The following is a 15,125-nucleotide window of genomic DNA, read 5'->3' on the forward strand; positions in this document are numbered from 1 at the left end:
CTGGCGTCGTGGTCGCTGTGTATAAGGTTATACACTCCAGCGCTCGCAGACGTATGCCTGCAGAAGGCCGGCTTTCGCTATAGCCGCGGGCGCGAGCCTCCAGCCATGCGTGTCCGCGTACACACGACCCCGTAACATGCGTGAACATCGCGCGTTACTACTGCTGCTGCTGCTGCTGCTGCTGCTGCTGCTGCTGCTGCTGCTGCTGGCGTTCCTGCAGCGGCAGCACCTCGCCGCTTCTGCGTCCAAGCGGGCTCGCTTCTTGGGCCGGCCATGCTTGCGTGCTCTCGCGTGTTTATTTCGTCTCTCCAGCTCGGCGATGCACCAGCGGCGCAGTATGAAAAGGAAAGCCAAATAAAGAGTAAATGGGGGCTAGACGTACGTTGTTGCGTGCAGCACCACTGCAGCGTGTGGAAGAATCGTGTGAACCTGCCTACTCCGGGCACTGAGGGTGCCCGGAGTAGGCGGGTGAGGCAAGATGCAAATGCACTCAGTGTGTGTGTGCAGTGTCCATATAACTCCACCACTCACTGTTCGGCTGGCTGACATTGGAATCTGCGCGTTTATACCCGTCTCGGGGTGTAAGTATACCTTTCGTCGGTCTTCCAGTCGGATTCGGAAAATGAACATGCTAGTGCAGTTTGCATCGAGACGCTGCAGTTTTATTTTGGATCGCAGACCTTGGGTGTGGCGTATTCGCTGGCGCAGCTTGCTGCGGTATATATTATAGTCGCGTAGAAGTCTGGGCAGAATGCGCAGTACATGTGTTGCGAAGTCAACTGTACGGTTGTCACGTCAGCTCGGTACACAGCCGTTGCCCGGTCGAGACGCGGGCACAAAGCTGCGCAGGCGCCGTTTTAGACTGGTAGCGAATGTGTAAAGTGCTGTTGCGTCTCAAACCCAGTGCTAATGATGTCTTCGTAACCATCCGCATTCGCGTTAGCTTACTGTGGAATTCTTCCACGGTGACATTACTGTGTGTCCCGCAACTTCATCTGATGATGCGCTTGGCTGAGGTAGTCCCGACGTGCGTGTCGTGCGTCAAGCCTTAGCCGCCCAGTTCAGTACAATGCAGTTCAGTACAAAGTGTACAACACTTCCTGGTTACGCCGCAGTGCGTCTGTCTGTGTCCACCTTTTATTTTTAATTGTTGGATCGTTGCATGTGAGCCTTTGTAAACACGACCGTTTAGGAGGTGACAGTCAGGTCGCATCTGCGACGACGGGCCCGTGTCTTCTAGCCGCGCACGGCTGTGCGGGCGATGAACCTGCTGCGCGCCCCAAGCTGCACACAACTTCTCTACGGGAGCGTGGGCGTCCGAATGTTTTGGCCCCTTCGAGGAAAAGGGACGCGCGGAAAAGGGCCGGCATTGTGCACGCTGCGTGGATGCTGCGGAACTGATGAGGACGGCGCGCGCTGTTGGCGTGCGTGTCCGAGGACGCCGAGTTCGTGCCTCCCGTGACCGTCACCAGGAGGTGGGGGGCGCCAGCGTGACCGCTCGGACGCGCAACCGCGTTTGCATGCGAGACCCCGATGCTGGTAAGACTGCGGCGGCGGCGGTCACCTGCTTCGTGGGACGTGGGTCGAGTCGAGTTCGCAGGCCGCCTTATAATCCTGCGACGTGCGACCGACCGTCCGACCTCGGTTGTTGGTGTTCCCGGCGTGGGAGAATATAGAGATGCGGGAGCATTGTTGTCGCAGAGGTTGGCAGTATATATATATATATATATATATATATATATATACACACACGTACGCGGAGATGATGGCCGTGCGTAGTTGGCTCGTGACCGATATTGACGGCCGTCAGTGTGCGAGTGCTGGCGCATTGCCGCTCGTCTGTTACGCGTCGTTGCAGCCATATTGTCGTAGTAGCGCGCAGTGGCTCAGAAGCGTGGTTCCTGCTGTCTGCGCCCTCGCCTGAAGTCCGTCTCGTCGGACTTTGAGCGTGCACCTTGAGTTGTGTGCCTTTTTTTCTACCGTATTGCGCGCATTTACCACGTTGACTTTGTGTACTTCCGCGGGAACTGCGTGTGGTCGGCTTCAGACGCACTGGTGGCTCAAAGCGTCTGAGCAGCTTGGCCGGCTTTAGTTAAAAGTCCCTTAAACTTCGTAAAGTAGCGACACTCTCCTCCTCCGCCTTCACTTCTCCTCGTTTCTCCTCTCTTTCACGCTCCCTCCTCGACCGTGGCGCCGCCTACGCTGCTCGAGCGTAGCAACGGCACCAACATGCGCTCCTCGCCACTCCGTAGACGCTTCTCGAGCAAAAGTGGCGCTGATGCACGGCGCGTGCGCCCACGTGATGCTATTAGGCCAATAGCGACGCGGCGTCGGCCTAGGCCAGAGCGCGCGAGGAGGAGGCGGCATTCTTCAAAGCGTGGCAGTACTTTACGAAGTTTAAGGGGCTTTAGCTTTAGTGCAGTAGGAGCGCCCTCTACCGTACCGACCTATACTAGGCTGTGAGTTTGACCGAGCGCTTGCTTGGCCAGAGTCGGGCTTCAGTGTGCACGGCTGCTATCATTGTACTGTAGCAGTACGCTTTATTTCCACAAAACAAAAACAACAAAAAACAGTATTGCGGAGGGAAGGCGGGGGGGAATAGATCTGCTTGTGGCAGCTTGACCAGCCCCAAATAGCCGTAAAACAACAGCAAAAAGAAGTGCAGCGCATCGGAAATAGCTTTTTCTAATTACTTGCAGTTCAAGAACTATAACATACCGCACATAAACATCACGGATGAGAAAGAAACGAAGACCCATAAAGAAAATGGGGAAGAATAATAAAGCATAACATCTCAGTGCACTTCCTAACCTTAAATAATAGCATTCAACTCACATACAGGAGAACAAAAGCAAGAATATGAGGAGAAGAACAAGACGCAATATCAATTTCATTAACAATGAGATCATTTAGTGACCGCGGTAGCCTGTAGAGCGCGACGTTTGCGATTCGTAGTTAGTTTTTGGTACATGTCAATACTCTGTCTTTCTAGTATTGTAGGAAGCTTCATGTGTCTTCAAGTTAGCCATGTAATTAATGTAGTGTAAACCTTTCTTTTTGCCCATTTTTGTACGCAAGTACTAAACGATACTTTAAAGGGGTCTCTACTGTATTTGTCCTAAGTTCAGGAAATAAAGATGCTGAAGGCAAATCATATGATTTGTTACAAATAGCGCGAAGAGCCTCCTTTTGCAGAATTACAATCTGTTGATATTAGTTTCAGAAGTAGTATCCGAGACAAGACAAATTGAATGGCTCATAAACATGTAATTTTGTATTAAGCATTTAATATAACGAGTATGAGGTAGCTTACGGAATAAAGGATTCCAGTCATTTGTGAGAGCGTACTTACGATCGAGAAAATATATGTCGTTATATGCTAGGTCATAGTGCGATAAAAAAAATACACCTAACGATTTTACCGAATTTACAAGTTCAATTCTAGCGTTGTTCATTATTAAACCTTCCTGTAAGGTAATTTTCATGTTCTTAGTGCGAAATAACATGGCGATTTAGTCTTCTCCGAATTGATTGTCGAACCGTTGTCAAGTGACCGTGTGTGCAGTTTATTCAAAGCTGCATTAACTCTTGCAATCAGTTCGGTAGAGCGGTTAGATGAAAAAAAGAATAACGTGGTGTCAGCGGCGTACATAGATTACATAGCGCTCATCAACATCAATGTTTACTAGATCGTTAACACAAATCTTAAAGAGAAGAAAGGTGCTGGGCCCAACAAGGTGCTCCGCTCACTGCGAAGTACCGCATCCTTATCCTGGACTCACTCCACCCAACCCCGTCCCCCCATTTCGTTGCCATTGTGAACGTGCGCCACGATATTTGCGATCTATGAGAATAATGGTGAGGGCTTAGCGGCGTTCCTCTGTGCCTGGACTTCACTCGCCCACCTCGTGATCGTGACCCCGATGTAGCCCGTCTGGAACGAGTTCTATAGCAGATCGTGCGCACACCGTTACCTCTGACACTTTCGGCTGCAATTGTGCGCTAACAGTAGGTACACATAGCGCATGTTGGAATGCTGCTTGGCGAGGGTGATAACTGTAACTGTATGTAGTGCGACTACGCGCGCTATGCTAAAGGTTTATAATTTACCGAGGTGGTAGCTCGGATACGACATTAGTGGTGAATTGTGTGTGAGTGAGAGAGAAAGATAGAGAGAGAGAGGAACGGCTTAGCAAATGAGCATTCAACGACCGTGAAGAAAGTGCCGGGTTTACGCTTCGCTGTAGTTGTGCTGTAATCTGAAAGACGGGGGCTATACAATGGAATGCGTGACAGGCCACAGCGGACTGCCTTCGCGTGTCATTGGCCTTGCTTGCGCGCCTTCTTTCCCATAGACGTTTCGAGAACGCCGTCTCCAGGAGGAAAACGAAAATTGCAGGATCGTTCAGTCACTTTGAAGAAGTTATCGTTAATAAACAGACCTGTACTATGTCCGACGAAGGCAGTGTGATTACAAACTACGCAATATATACGTGAAAGATCGGCAATCCCGCGAGTTCTGAAAACTTGTGATCAATGATATATGCATGCTAATGAAGGAAGGGGCCCTTATCGCGCTTACGCGCGATGTTTTTCGTTGCACCAATGAAAGGAAGAAGATACCATAGTAACTTGCTGTAATCCGTTGCTCTTCTATGGAATTCTGTATCGAATGATGTGAAATTTGTGCACAAGCTTTCCCAAACTTGGGGCGGATTTCGCCATATATCACTTTATAACGTTCGCCACACGTCCGATAATATATTGCCGCATGCATGGCTGTCATTGGAATTATTGTACCGTTCGCTAGCCGTCGCCGGCCACGCGCATGTTTTCAAACAGGCTATCGAACTTATTTTTGTTCGGTTTTCTAAAGTGTACCTACAAATCTGAAAAAAATAAGGATTGAAAAATAGATAGAAAGTAGGACAGCTGATTTAGCTGCGCGACTGCTTTGCCTAATACCCTATGCAGTATAGAACAAACCTGTTTTCTTTTTTAATATACAGCGACTGTATGTATATGTTCCTTCGGGGGGGGGGGGAGCGGCAGGGGAAATGAAAATTTCACTTGTTTTGTTCAAGTACACGCAGTCTGTCGCAAGTCCAGGCAAACAGCTATAGCGCAGCGCGCACTGTATTCGAAAGCGGCGAGCACACACACACCTGCGCAGCTCAGCTGGACGTCTAGCCGGTAAATTGGACAAGCGACGCTAAGCGAAGCCAACGCCAAGAAGGAGGAGGCAGTGTAATCGCCGCGCGCCGAGGACATTTCGATTGTCGACGTCGGGAGCTGCGCGCGATCTCGAATTCAGTTCCGGGTTGGACTCGAAGCGAACGAAGCGGCGTGGAACACAGCGTGTCCGTTGTGGCGCCACGACGTACGACGGCGCCGCTCCCGCGTCGTCGTCGTCGTTGTTTTTGTGTTTGCTCGTTTCGGAAGACGGGCTTGCACGAGACGAGGAAGCTTTTGTGAACATACGAAACAAGCCGGCTTTTCTCTCTCTCTCTCTCTCTCTCTCTCTCTCTCTCTCTAAGCGTTCGTCCGATGATATCGGCGAGCCGCGCTGATAAATGCAGATCTCCGCGGGCAGCCAGCCGTCTGTGTGAACTGTGATCGTGGGTCTCGGCTGTGTATTTCGGGCACATGCAGTGTATATATCTATAGGGTATACCTTGTTGGCTGGCACGTGATGCGTGTGAGAAGGACGCGGTATCGGAAGGAAGCGCGATGACGTTCGAATGGAATGACTGCTTCGTAGTTTCGTGCTGTCCTACAGGAAGTTTACGGGCCGCGGGTGTAAAAATAAAAAAATAAAATAAATAAAATAAAACATGGCGGTGTGTGCCTCGCTTTGAGACCTGACACCAGGGCCCCAACGAACTTGAGAGCATGCGCCTACACCCTGAGGATATTATGGATGTAAGAAAATGTACATCTTGGCTGTCCGGACGGTCTGTGAGGTTACGCGCCTGACAATACCAAATCTTGCACGGGATAATTTAAAGCGCTCGGTCGTGTTTGACTGGCTGACCTCATTGCTTAACAGAATGTAGTTGGCCGGAGGTGGTAGCGTATACACGCATAATTTCGATAGTGAGAGAGCTGCTCCCATAGACCGTGCGTATAGCGTGTTTGCTCTTTAGACCGGTGTCCAGTTCCTGCGTCTCTCTGCTATGTATATTAACTGCAATCCGCTTGCCACTGCTGTGGAGATTTCAAGGAACCTTCGTGTAAGCAAAAATCTCCATCCACCCGACTGTTGCGAACTGCCGCAAAGGTTCGTGTTTCGGTGTCATCTGATAACGAAACCCGAAGTTAAAAAGAAAATTCGTCCTGCTTCAGGGGTCGAACCTGGGACCGCTGCCTCGGAACCACGCCGTTCGATGCTGCTGGATAGGACGAATTTTCTTCAACTCTGAGGTTCCATCGCTTTTAGAGGACAAGTTATAGAGCATTCGCAGCAGTCTACTACTGTCAGGTGGATGGCTTATTTTTTCGTTTTTTTTTTTTTATTGGACCTATATATTCAATCTTGCAGTTTTCCGCACGAATTATTTAAGTAAGGAACACTCTGCACACCCCCTCTTTCTGTATGGGGACAATATTCGGTCGGTCACCACCAGGAAGCAACGTTACCTGGCTTCCTCCCTCGTTTCCAATGGGAACAAAAGCAGTTGCCATACCATGCATACCCGCCCTTCGCAGTCGGTGACGAGGATACGTAGTCTTCTCTTGTAGTTTAACGTGCGTGCTGTCCGAGTTGCCCCGAACAGTTGGGAGAGGGAGAAAGGGTGCAAGCCGGAGGGAGGCGTCTCTGCGGGGCGTCCAGAAATTGAGTTCCACAGTGCGGCGGGTTTTAGGCGGGGTGGCCGTAATCGTAAAGACGGGCACGCAGCGGGGCGCGTGGGGGCCGAGAGAGAGAGGGAGCAATGAACCCGGACCGGCGCCGCGGCTGCCATACGTCACCCTGGGGAACGTCAGAGCGGCGTCGCGCCTCCCCTTCCCCGACGCGTTCTTTAATGGGGTTGGGCTGGGCGTCCCAGGGCATGCAGCAGCACTGCAGGGTTTCGGGGTGGTCCAGCCTCTGCGTGGAACGCCGATAATCGAAGTACGCTGACGTGTGCGCATACATTGTCAAGCCGTTAAAAAGAAGAAAGAAAAAAATAGAGTAAAATAAAGGTAAAGTGGGAAAGGAGTTCGTGGGGCGCTGCCTGCGCCAAAGTGGGCTTGTGCAGTTGCTGTTTCGACTGCCGTGCACCTGCTCTTGTCTCCTTGCGCTTTTACATTTCGCATTTCTCCAACTCTCACTGTCTTATTCTGTCGTCCGTTCAACGCTGTTTTCACCTGACGAGCACTATGTAGCGTCTGCTCTTCCCCTTAACCACGCGTATTTCATAAACTTCTCGCAGTATATAGTTTCTGCGGTTTCGTTATTGTTCACTGCCGATCACGCTTCGCCCTTTCGTTGTATTCTACTGCATGGTAAATATACCTTTATTGAGTATGACGCCAAGGCGCCTTTCTGTCGCCGTGGGTTACGCTTGGGGACTGGAAAATGTCTTCAGGTTGCGATCCTGCCAGTAATCTGGCTTATCGCCGGACGGCACGGCCTGTTTTGTTTCGACCGTGCTGGAACCTTGTCTGGAACCTTGAGGCGGCCGTCTCTTGTAAGGCGTTAAGAGAGGTCAGCCGAGATGCAGACGTCGTCGCGGCGGCGAGCAGCAATCCGGGCGCGCCTTGTCGCGCCCTTCTGGCGAAGGCTTATTTTGCCCGTGCTGCTAACAACAACAATCTCGCGACAGCGCCGGGGGAATGTAGACCATATGGCCCACCCTCTAACCTTATGCGCGCCAACGCTTGTTTTACTTTGCGGGGCTCATGATGCATCACTTGCGCTTCGGGCGTGCGGAGGGATCTTGGAGCAACACAATTACTCTTATCACGAGCATTGACCCCAGTAAAGATTTTAATTAGGATTCCTTGGCCATCGTTCGTTTTTCAGCGGTGTTGATAACTGCGAGTGGCTCTTTCATTCCTTGCGCTGAGTCGCTGTTTATGCACCACACCATCTCGTTAACTCCATAACGTGCAGCGAGAGCTGTGGGTAACGTCAGCCAACCAGAAATTAGAACTTGAAGAGCTGCTCGATTGTTAGCCTCTATCGCTTTCTGCCGCATGACGCTGTCTGTATGGAAGCTCCATGAGGATTAGTAGAGAGAGCCTTCCCCCGCTTCTCTGGAACACGCAGGCGACTCGCCTGTTTACGTTTGACTCAAAGCCGCGCTGAATATAGTGAACTTAAAATGCAGCGTTTGATGGCGACGCTGTCACGCCTTGGACGTCACAAAAAGCTGCAAAACTCGAACATGGTGTCGCCACCCGTCTCGTTTTTCCGGTGCATCATTCTATCGCTCGCACTTGGTCATAGTGATCTGCTGTTCCAAAAGTTGGATCAATAATCTAGCTTAACAATTTAATTTTCCTGTTGGGTCGTTGGGCTTGCCTGCGTGCGCGTCCTGCGGGCCTGGGGTCACTGGACGTGCGGGCCGGGCGGCTCGGGTTGTAGCCGTTCGGTTGAGATTGCTCGCTCTGCGGACCGGACGCTGTTTCATGTAGCGTGCGGCTCGCTATCGCTTTGTTCCGCCTTGTGCGTGTGCTCCGGCACGGTAGGATATGGTAGGCGTGTTTCCCGCTGTTGTGTCGGGTGAAACAAAGAAGTAGAAGCGGAGATAAGAGGCTCTGGGTGGCGTTTTGTTGAGCAGGGTGAGTGGCGGACGAGGCGCGCGCATCGAGGCACACTACTGGCCAGTTACACGATGCCCACGTCTTGTTCGGTTTTTGTTTGCCGCCGGCTCAGTGCGTTTGGTTGGCCGTCTGCTCGTCTTGCGGCCGACCAATAGTGACGTGGCGTGTGACGTGGTCTGATGGCCTGATCCTTTCGAGCAGCGTCGGATCCATGGTCGGAAATGAGCCGGCGATCCAATGGCCGTGACTGCCGCAATGGCCAAATCGGGTTTCGAGCGCGGATTAGGCGCGGTGGGGATCTGCCTCGGCAATCCCCTTTTCCTTGATGCATCCTTGCGCGGCCACCGTGCGAATGCTGATCACGGCCGGTGAGGGCCAGAGATGGTAGCTGATCACGGCCGGTGAGGGCCAGAGATGGTATACTGATGAGCTTTGAATTAGCCTGGAGCTTATGGGTAGCCAGGGTTATGTGGAAGGGCGCAAAAAAAAAAAAAAGAGAGAGAGCTGCATAGGAAGATATTTCTCTTCAATGTGGGAGGCCACTTAGGCTGGAGGAACATGCCCTTTTTGGGGACCCAGAACGAGAAGTATGCTTACATGCAGCGTTTCCTGCGAAATTCTTCACGTTAGAACTGAACTCTAGTCTTCATATGCACATTCTTGTTGTCACTGATGCATTAAATTTCCCATTACTTAGGGCTTGGCAGTCATTCTAACTAATTTAGGGGATCACCAACTCCTTGGGCCTTCTCAAGCGAAGTTATTCCAGTATACACCTGGATGAAAGAGGGATCAATTACTCTGCAACGCCTGTCAAACAAGGCAGACATTGTGCATTCACTCAAGAATGCGGGGCTAGCATTTGCCTGATGCTTTTAGTCCTTTATTATGTTGTGCAATGCCTACAGCATTTTAGTTAATGTTAGATGTGATATTTTTAGTATTACAGTTACTCTTTCAATCTTGACAAGATGCCTCACTCACACTATAACCTGTGGTTAATTCTGTTACCTCTGTTTCTTGGAAAACTTTGAGCTGTGTTTACAGAAGACACTCATTGTTTGTGAGCAATAGGCACATATATCCATGACTTGAAGATGGCCTGCCTGTGGCTGTGAATGAATTCCATTGATACTAAAAACAAGGATGTGCCCAAATATTAGCACCACTATGACAGCAAGCCTGTCTGCCGAAGCAGCGCTGAGAACCGTCCTTTGGTTTTAGCAGTCGAACATGGCATACCAGTGGCTCTCCATGTATTCCATTTGGGGTAAGAACAAAGGGCATTTATTGAGCATCTTTAAAATTGGCAGGTGCTCTGATATTAGAACGTCCTGAGTACCTGTGGACTGCCTATCTTCTGTGTCATTTTCCATGATGCGGTGGAGATGACACAAGCAACTATGTGAATGTTTTATGCTTAGCATGCATTTGATTACCTTGTTCACTACAAACAAAAGTAGTTGTGTAAAGGGAAGTTAAACGTGTTATTTAGTGACTTGGCATGTCATTATATAGTATTGATCAATATAGTAGGTGAACAAGGGAAGCTTTGCCCTGGAGACAACATTTCGACAAAGGCCATGTCTTCATCGGACCAGTGAAGACAAGTCCCGTTGCAGAAACAGCTTTTGTTGTGTTAGTGCAGGACATATCCTTAAGTTTCCAAGTTTGTTCAGTTTTGACTTACCTGGCTTTGCTGTAGTGGTCGCGTCTGATTAACTGTTTGGAGGCTTGTGAGACCTCAGCAAGATACAAAACACTGCAGCAACAAACATGATTAAGTGGTTATTATCCACATTGGCATTGTTAGGGACTGGAAGAAATAGTTTTTAGTTCAAGTTGCAAAGTTCAGAGGCAGACTATTCTCAACCAAGTACCTATTTAGTGTAGTTTGCTTGAAGGAGGTTTGCCTTCTAGAATACATTTGTTGTTCGCAGTTGCAGTAGTGAGAGTGAAGACAATACATTTTGTTTATGGTACCTCAGCTGAATGGCCAATTTATGAACAGAATTAATATAATACCTGTGATACTATCTGTCCATGGTTTCTATGCAATATAGATAACTTATTTTATGAATTAACTCGTTTGTTTACCACATTTTATTCAGCTTTAGGTAATTCAAACTTCTTCAAACAAAAATGTGTGGTCCCTATAGATGTTTTGATTAACAGGACTGTAATGCAATGCCAGTGAAATTTGCCGTCACTTTTTAAAGTATTAGTGCTTTGTTCATTCTACTAATGTCTTTGTTTTGTGTTCATGGCAATATGCCTTCACTGGTGCTGAGCTGATCTCAGCGCTTTCGTACACCTTGTGATTCGTGCAGTGCTTAGCACTTCCAACGTGGCGCTCGGAGCATATGGCTGCTGACTCCTATTGCACCAGCAGTAGTCACTGGGGACGCCAAACTGACGCATTGTGTTATGCGTTAAAAGTGAGAGCCTTTGTGACCGCATTGTGATTGCGAGAAGTGCCAGCTGCCATGCGATCCGTGTATCAGGTTTGAATTGCCGAGCACTGTACATACTGCACTTTCTGGGATCAACATTCAGAGATGAAGCACATGGTACGGCAATTGTGAAACGTACGCATTGTTGATATTCTGATGAACATGCAAGCCAGTGGCAAGAGCAGAGCTGTGCACTAACCACGCGGCTGTTTACGCTTTGACATGATGCAGGAAGAGCAGGCGCCCTGTCAGGCATGATGGAGGCGGCCCTGGCTCAGCAGCAGCAGCAGTATGACCTGTCGCAACTCAACTACACAAACAACAACAGCAGCAGCCTTGGGGCGCTAAGGCGGCCGCAGAAGGATGCACCTGCTAGCACCACTTCCTCATGCACGGACTCTGTGCTGCTGCAGGATGGGGGAGATGAACTGCAGTGGTGCGCCGACTACCCTTTCAACAGGTGGGTCTCAGAGTCTGCGTTGTAGCAAAATCTTTTTACGGGGATGCAACTGGTACAGTCAGCACGTTTTCAGTGATATAAGCATGAGTGTGATGTGATAGTTACACAACTTTATAGCCGGGGTGGCCACATGACTTGATAAGGATGTAATGGCCATTCGCGTACCTTTTGATACTGGTGAAGCACCACACGCCTTCTGCAGAAAATGTGGGTTCAGCGAGCTCTCACCTGTGGCAAGTTATTTTTTTTACCAGTGTCATTTCCCTTTAGCTTATCATTTTTACATTTTATTTAAACATAACAACTGTTACTTCGTATGGTTGTGATTAAAGGTAGTTACTGTGACATACGAAACACTGTTGTGACAGAAAGCCCTGATATCTCGGGCTCTTTTTTTTAGAAGAGCAAGCTGCGCATCTTGACAAATCTTGGTCAGTTCATGAGCATGCGCTAGCATGCATAAAGGTAATGGCAGAACAAACTTAATTCCTTGAATGTTTGGGAACATGACATGGTGAACAGTAAAAAGATATATAATTGTAATATAGATTTTTTCCAGAAGTTCTGATGTATGTACATGTGATGAATGTACATGTGCACCTGTAGCCACATACCACCATGCCAGAATAAAACGCAAGCATAAGAAAAGCCAGACTGCATGACAGGAATAATGTAACAACTCTATAAGAATGCCATTTGTTGTTGTGCTTCATCAATGGTAAGAGTGGCTCTCTTCTGCCCACATTATCAACAGGAGCTGGCTTTGCATGGTGGATGATTTAAGTAGCACAGAATCGAGCAGAGGGAATCACTACATTTATATCGGGCCATACTTACATTCCACCTTTGCCAGTGTAAGAATACTCCTGTGATTCATTCAGTTGTCAAGTCTCTTGGTATAGGTGAATCCCCCATTGAAATTTCAAGTAATAAAGCAGAAAAACTGTTCTACTTTGTTTGTCTCTGTTTGCTCTTCATCCAGTGCAGTGGGACATTGACTGCCACTTTTTTGATGCACACATTGTTCAGATGCCAATTTATACATGAAAATTGACTGCATAATAAGTTTGTTCTTATATATATATATTACTTTGTGCCGAGATGAAAAAGAAACGTTGTGGGGAGAAGAGGAAGATGATGTGATGCTGGTATCAATCAGGGATATTGCCCTGCCCTTTGTTATAGTGCTATACATTCTCTTTGTCTATATATCCCCTGTGAATGCTGTTCCCCGTAATATTCTGTGTAGGTCCTGTGTAAGTGTGAGCAAAAACAAAGCTATTGCTGCTGGCCCTCTGCCCGCAGCAATAGCTTTGCGACATGGTGAAGTTTCTGGACATTACCTCCCACCACGCTCCACCTCGTGCAGCCCAGCAGAGGCTCGCATGCAGGCGCAGTCATACTTCATTTCAAGAAATCATTGCTGCTGTGGTCACATTCCAGCACAAGCTATTTTAGTTTCCCTCGCATCCTTACTTCTTTCCATTACTTTTATGTGAATGACGCCTGCCCTTTGTGCAGTACAGAAAGGTTTATTGCTTCATCCAACCTCATTTTGGTGGAAAGAAGTTGCCACACTTTGCAGCTGTGCCATGTTCACCACAAATAGTGGCTTGTCACACTTGGGAATATAAAAATTGCAGCAACGGCACAAGGCCCTGATACGGGAGGACGTCGAAACAGCATGAGCCATGAGCTTTGGGACAGTGCATGCAGGTGAAAACGTGTGAACATTGTGAACAGGACCACAGACAAACATTTCCACAGTAATAGATCACAGTGGCACAGTTCCACTGCACTGCAGGAAGCAAGTATAGAATCCAAACAAGGGGTTTCATCCTTGTGACTCATCAACAGGCGGCCACGGTGTACACGTGGTGGTGTGCTTGCAAACAAAGAGCACTTCTGCTGCTTTTGTTCTTTGTGTGGGCTGGCTGTTGAATGGTGATGTCATGAAGGGAACAGCTTGCAGTTGCAGCCTGAACAGTGTGCACTGCATTGTGACTTGAGATTATATATTGGGTTTAAGAACAAAACATTTTGATGGCCGTTTAGTGCTTGCATCTCTTCCTCTTTGTCTCTCCTTGCTTTTCCGTGACGTGTGGGCTTTAGTAGCCCTTCCAAGTTGCCGTCTGGTTGTGAACTTATGTGACGTGCACCATGGGTGACGTGGCAGGATTGCATTAATATTCCACTTGTCTTAAAGGGGCGTCACAATACCTTTCAGTTACTTAATCTGTCTTGCTTTCCCTCTGCTACCTTAGGGCATTCTTCTTGGTTAGTTCAGGCACAATATGGCAAATGCGGCATTCGAAGTACTTTACCAATCTTGAGCAACCATGCTCTGTTCTTTTTTAAGCTTCTTGTTCTCTTCTACTGCCAGAAAGTTGACATAATCATTAATGTCATCATATTCAGTTAGGGCATAAGTATACAAGATATCACGAAAGATTGGGCCACAGGAAAAAGGGACCAAGTGCACTGCAGAGCTCTGCCTTAATGGTTCCTGATGCACACTTGCAACTTCCTCGCTTAAATGTCCCCATGTAGGTGTGCAGGTTCTCTTGCAAAGCAGAAATATGGCTAAACAAAAGTCCATCAGATCTTTTAAAGATCAGCCCAGATTTATTTGTAGCTCTCCGTATGTCTCGGGTGGTGGGGGAATGCAGGAGTGCGGACTCTTGCTTTCTTGCTTCATTTTTTGTTTCTTCATTCCGTTCCAGGGAATTCCAGAGGCATCTATGCTCCTCATCGCTCACGTCATCGGGTCGGCTAATGCGGCGCAGCATCTTGTCAGTGTCCGGGGATGCCTGCGTGATAGGCAGTGACGATGGCGGCGGCCTTGGTGGTGTGGATCTTTCGTATGAGGACCTGTCTAAGAACTTTGATGCCAACCTGGCGGAAATCGACATGGAGACCTTTCGGTCGGAGGACATTCATGCCATCCTCACGCTTCCTGCCCTCTATGGAGGGGACTTCCAGTCGGCCAGCCGCGGGGAGCAGTGCGCCTCGGTGTCTGGCTCATTTCTGGAAGCTCTGCCACTGGATGCCTCTTCAGTGCAGTAAGCAACATTTATCTACGTTAGAGTGGTATTATGCAGCATTGCGATGTGGCGAAAAAGTTTTATAAAATATAGGGTCCTCCTTTCACGTGTTCTATAATTCTTAGGTTAAAAATCAAGTGTTACTTTTAAAGAGGAAAACTGAGAGAAAATTGGGGTCTTCGCTGTCTGGCGGCGAAAAGCTCGCAATTTTCCTGGCAGCTGTCACAGACATTTAACGCAAGCAATGGTCTCTCTTTGGTCACAAACATATTTAAACAATCTGAAACAATGAAATATGTTGTGAAAAAGAGAACAGCTTGCTAGTCATGTGACCAACTCATTTCTACTACTTCTGATTAGCAGGCGATATTTGTACTATAAGAAGCACACTTACACAAACAAGCAAACAAACAAAAATGA

General features: G+C 48.4%; 1 protein-coding gene across 2 annotated transcripts in view; it reads left to right on the forward strand.

Annotated features, from left to right (window-relative positions):
- LOC142583123 (uncharacterized) overlaps positions 1-15,125 on the forward strand; it is a 120,061-nt gene that overhangs the window by 63,778 nt on the left and 41,158 nt on the right. For both annotated transcript variants that reach the window (XM_075693454.1, XM_075693453.1), the window contains exons 2-3: positions 11,433-11,661; positions 14,385-14,723. In XM_075693454.1, the coding sequence (XP_075549569.1) occupies positions 11,456-11,661; positions 14,385-14,723 (545 nt within the window). In that variant the 5' untranslated portion in view covers positions 11,433-11,455. The remainder of the gene's footprint in view (positions 1-11,432; positions 11,662-14,384; positions 14,724-15,125) is intronic.

The sequence above is a fragment of the Dermacentor variabilis genome, chromosome 5 (assembly GCF_050947875.1).
Source record: "Dermacentor variabilis isolate Ectoservices chromosome 5, ASM5094787v1, whole genome shotgun sequence".
NCBI classification, from domain to species: domain Eukaryota; kingdom Metazoa; phylum Arthropoda; class Arachnida; order Ixodida; family Ixodidae; genus Dermacentor; species Dermacentor variabilis.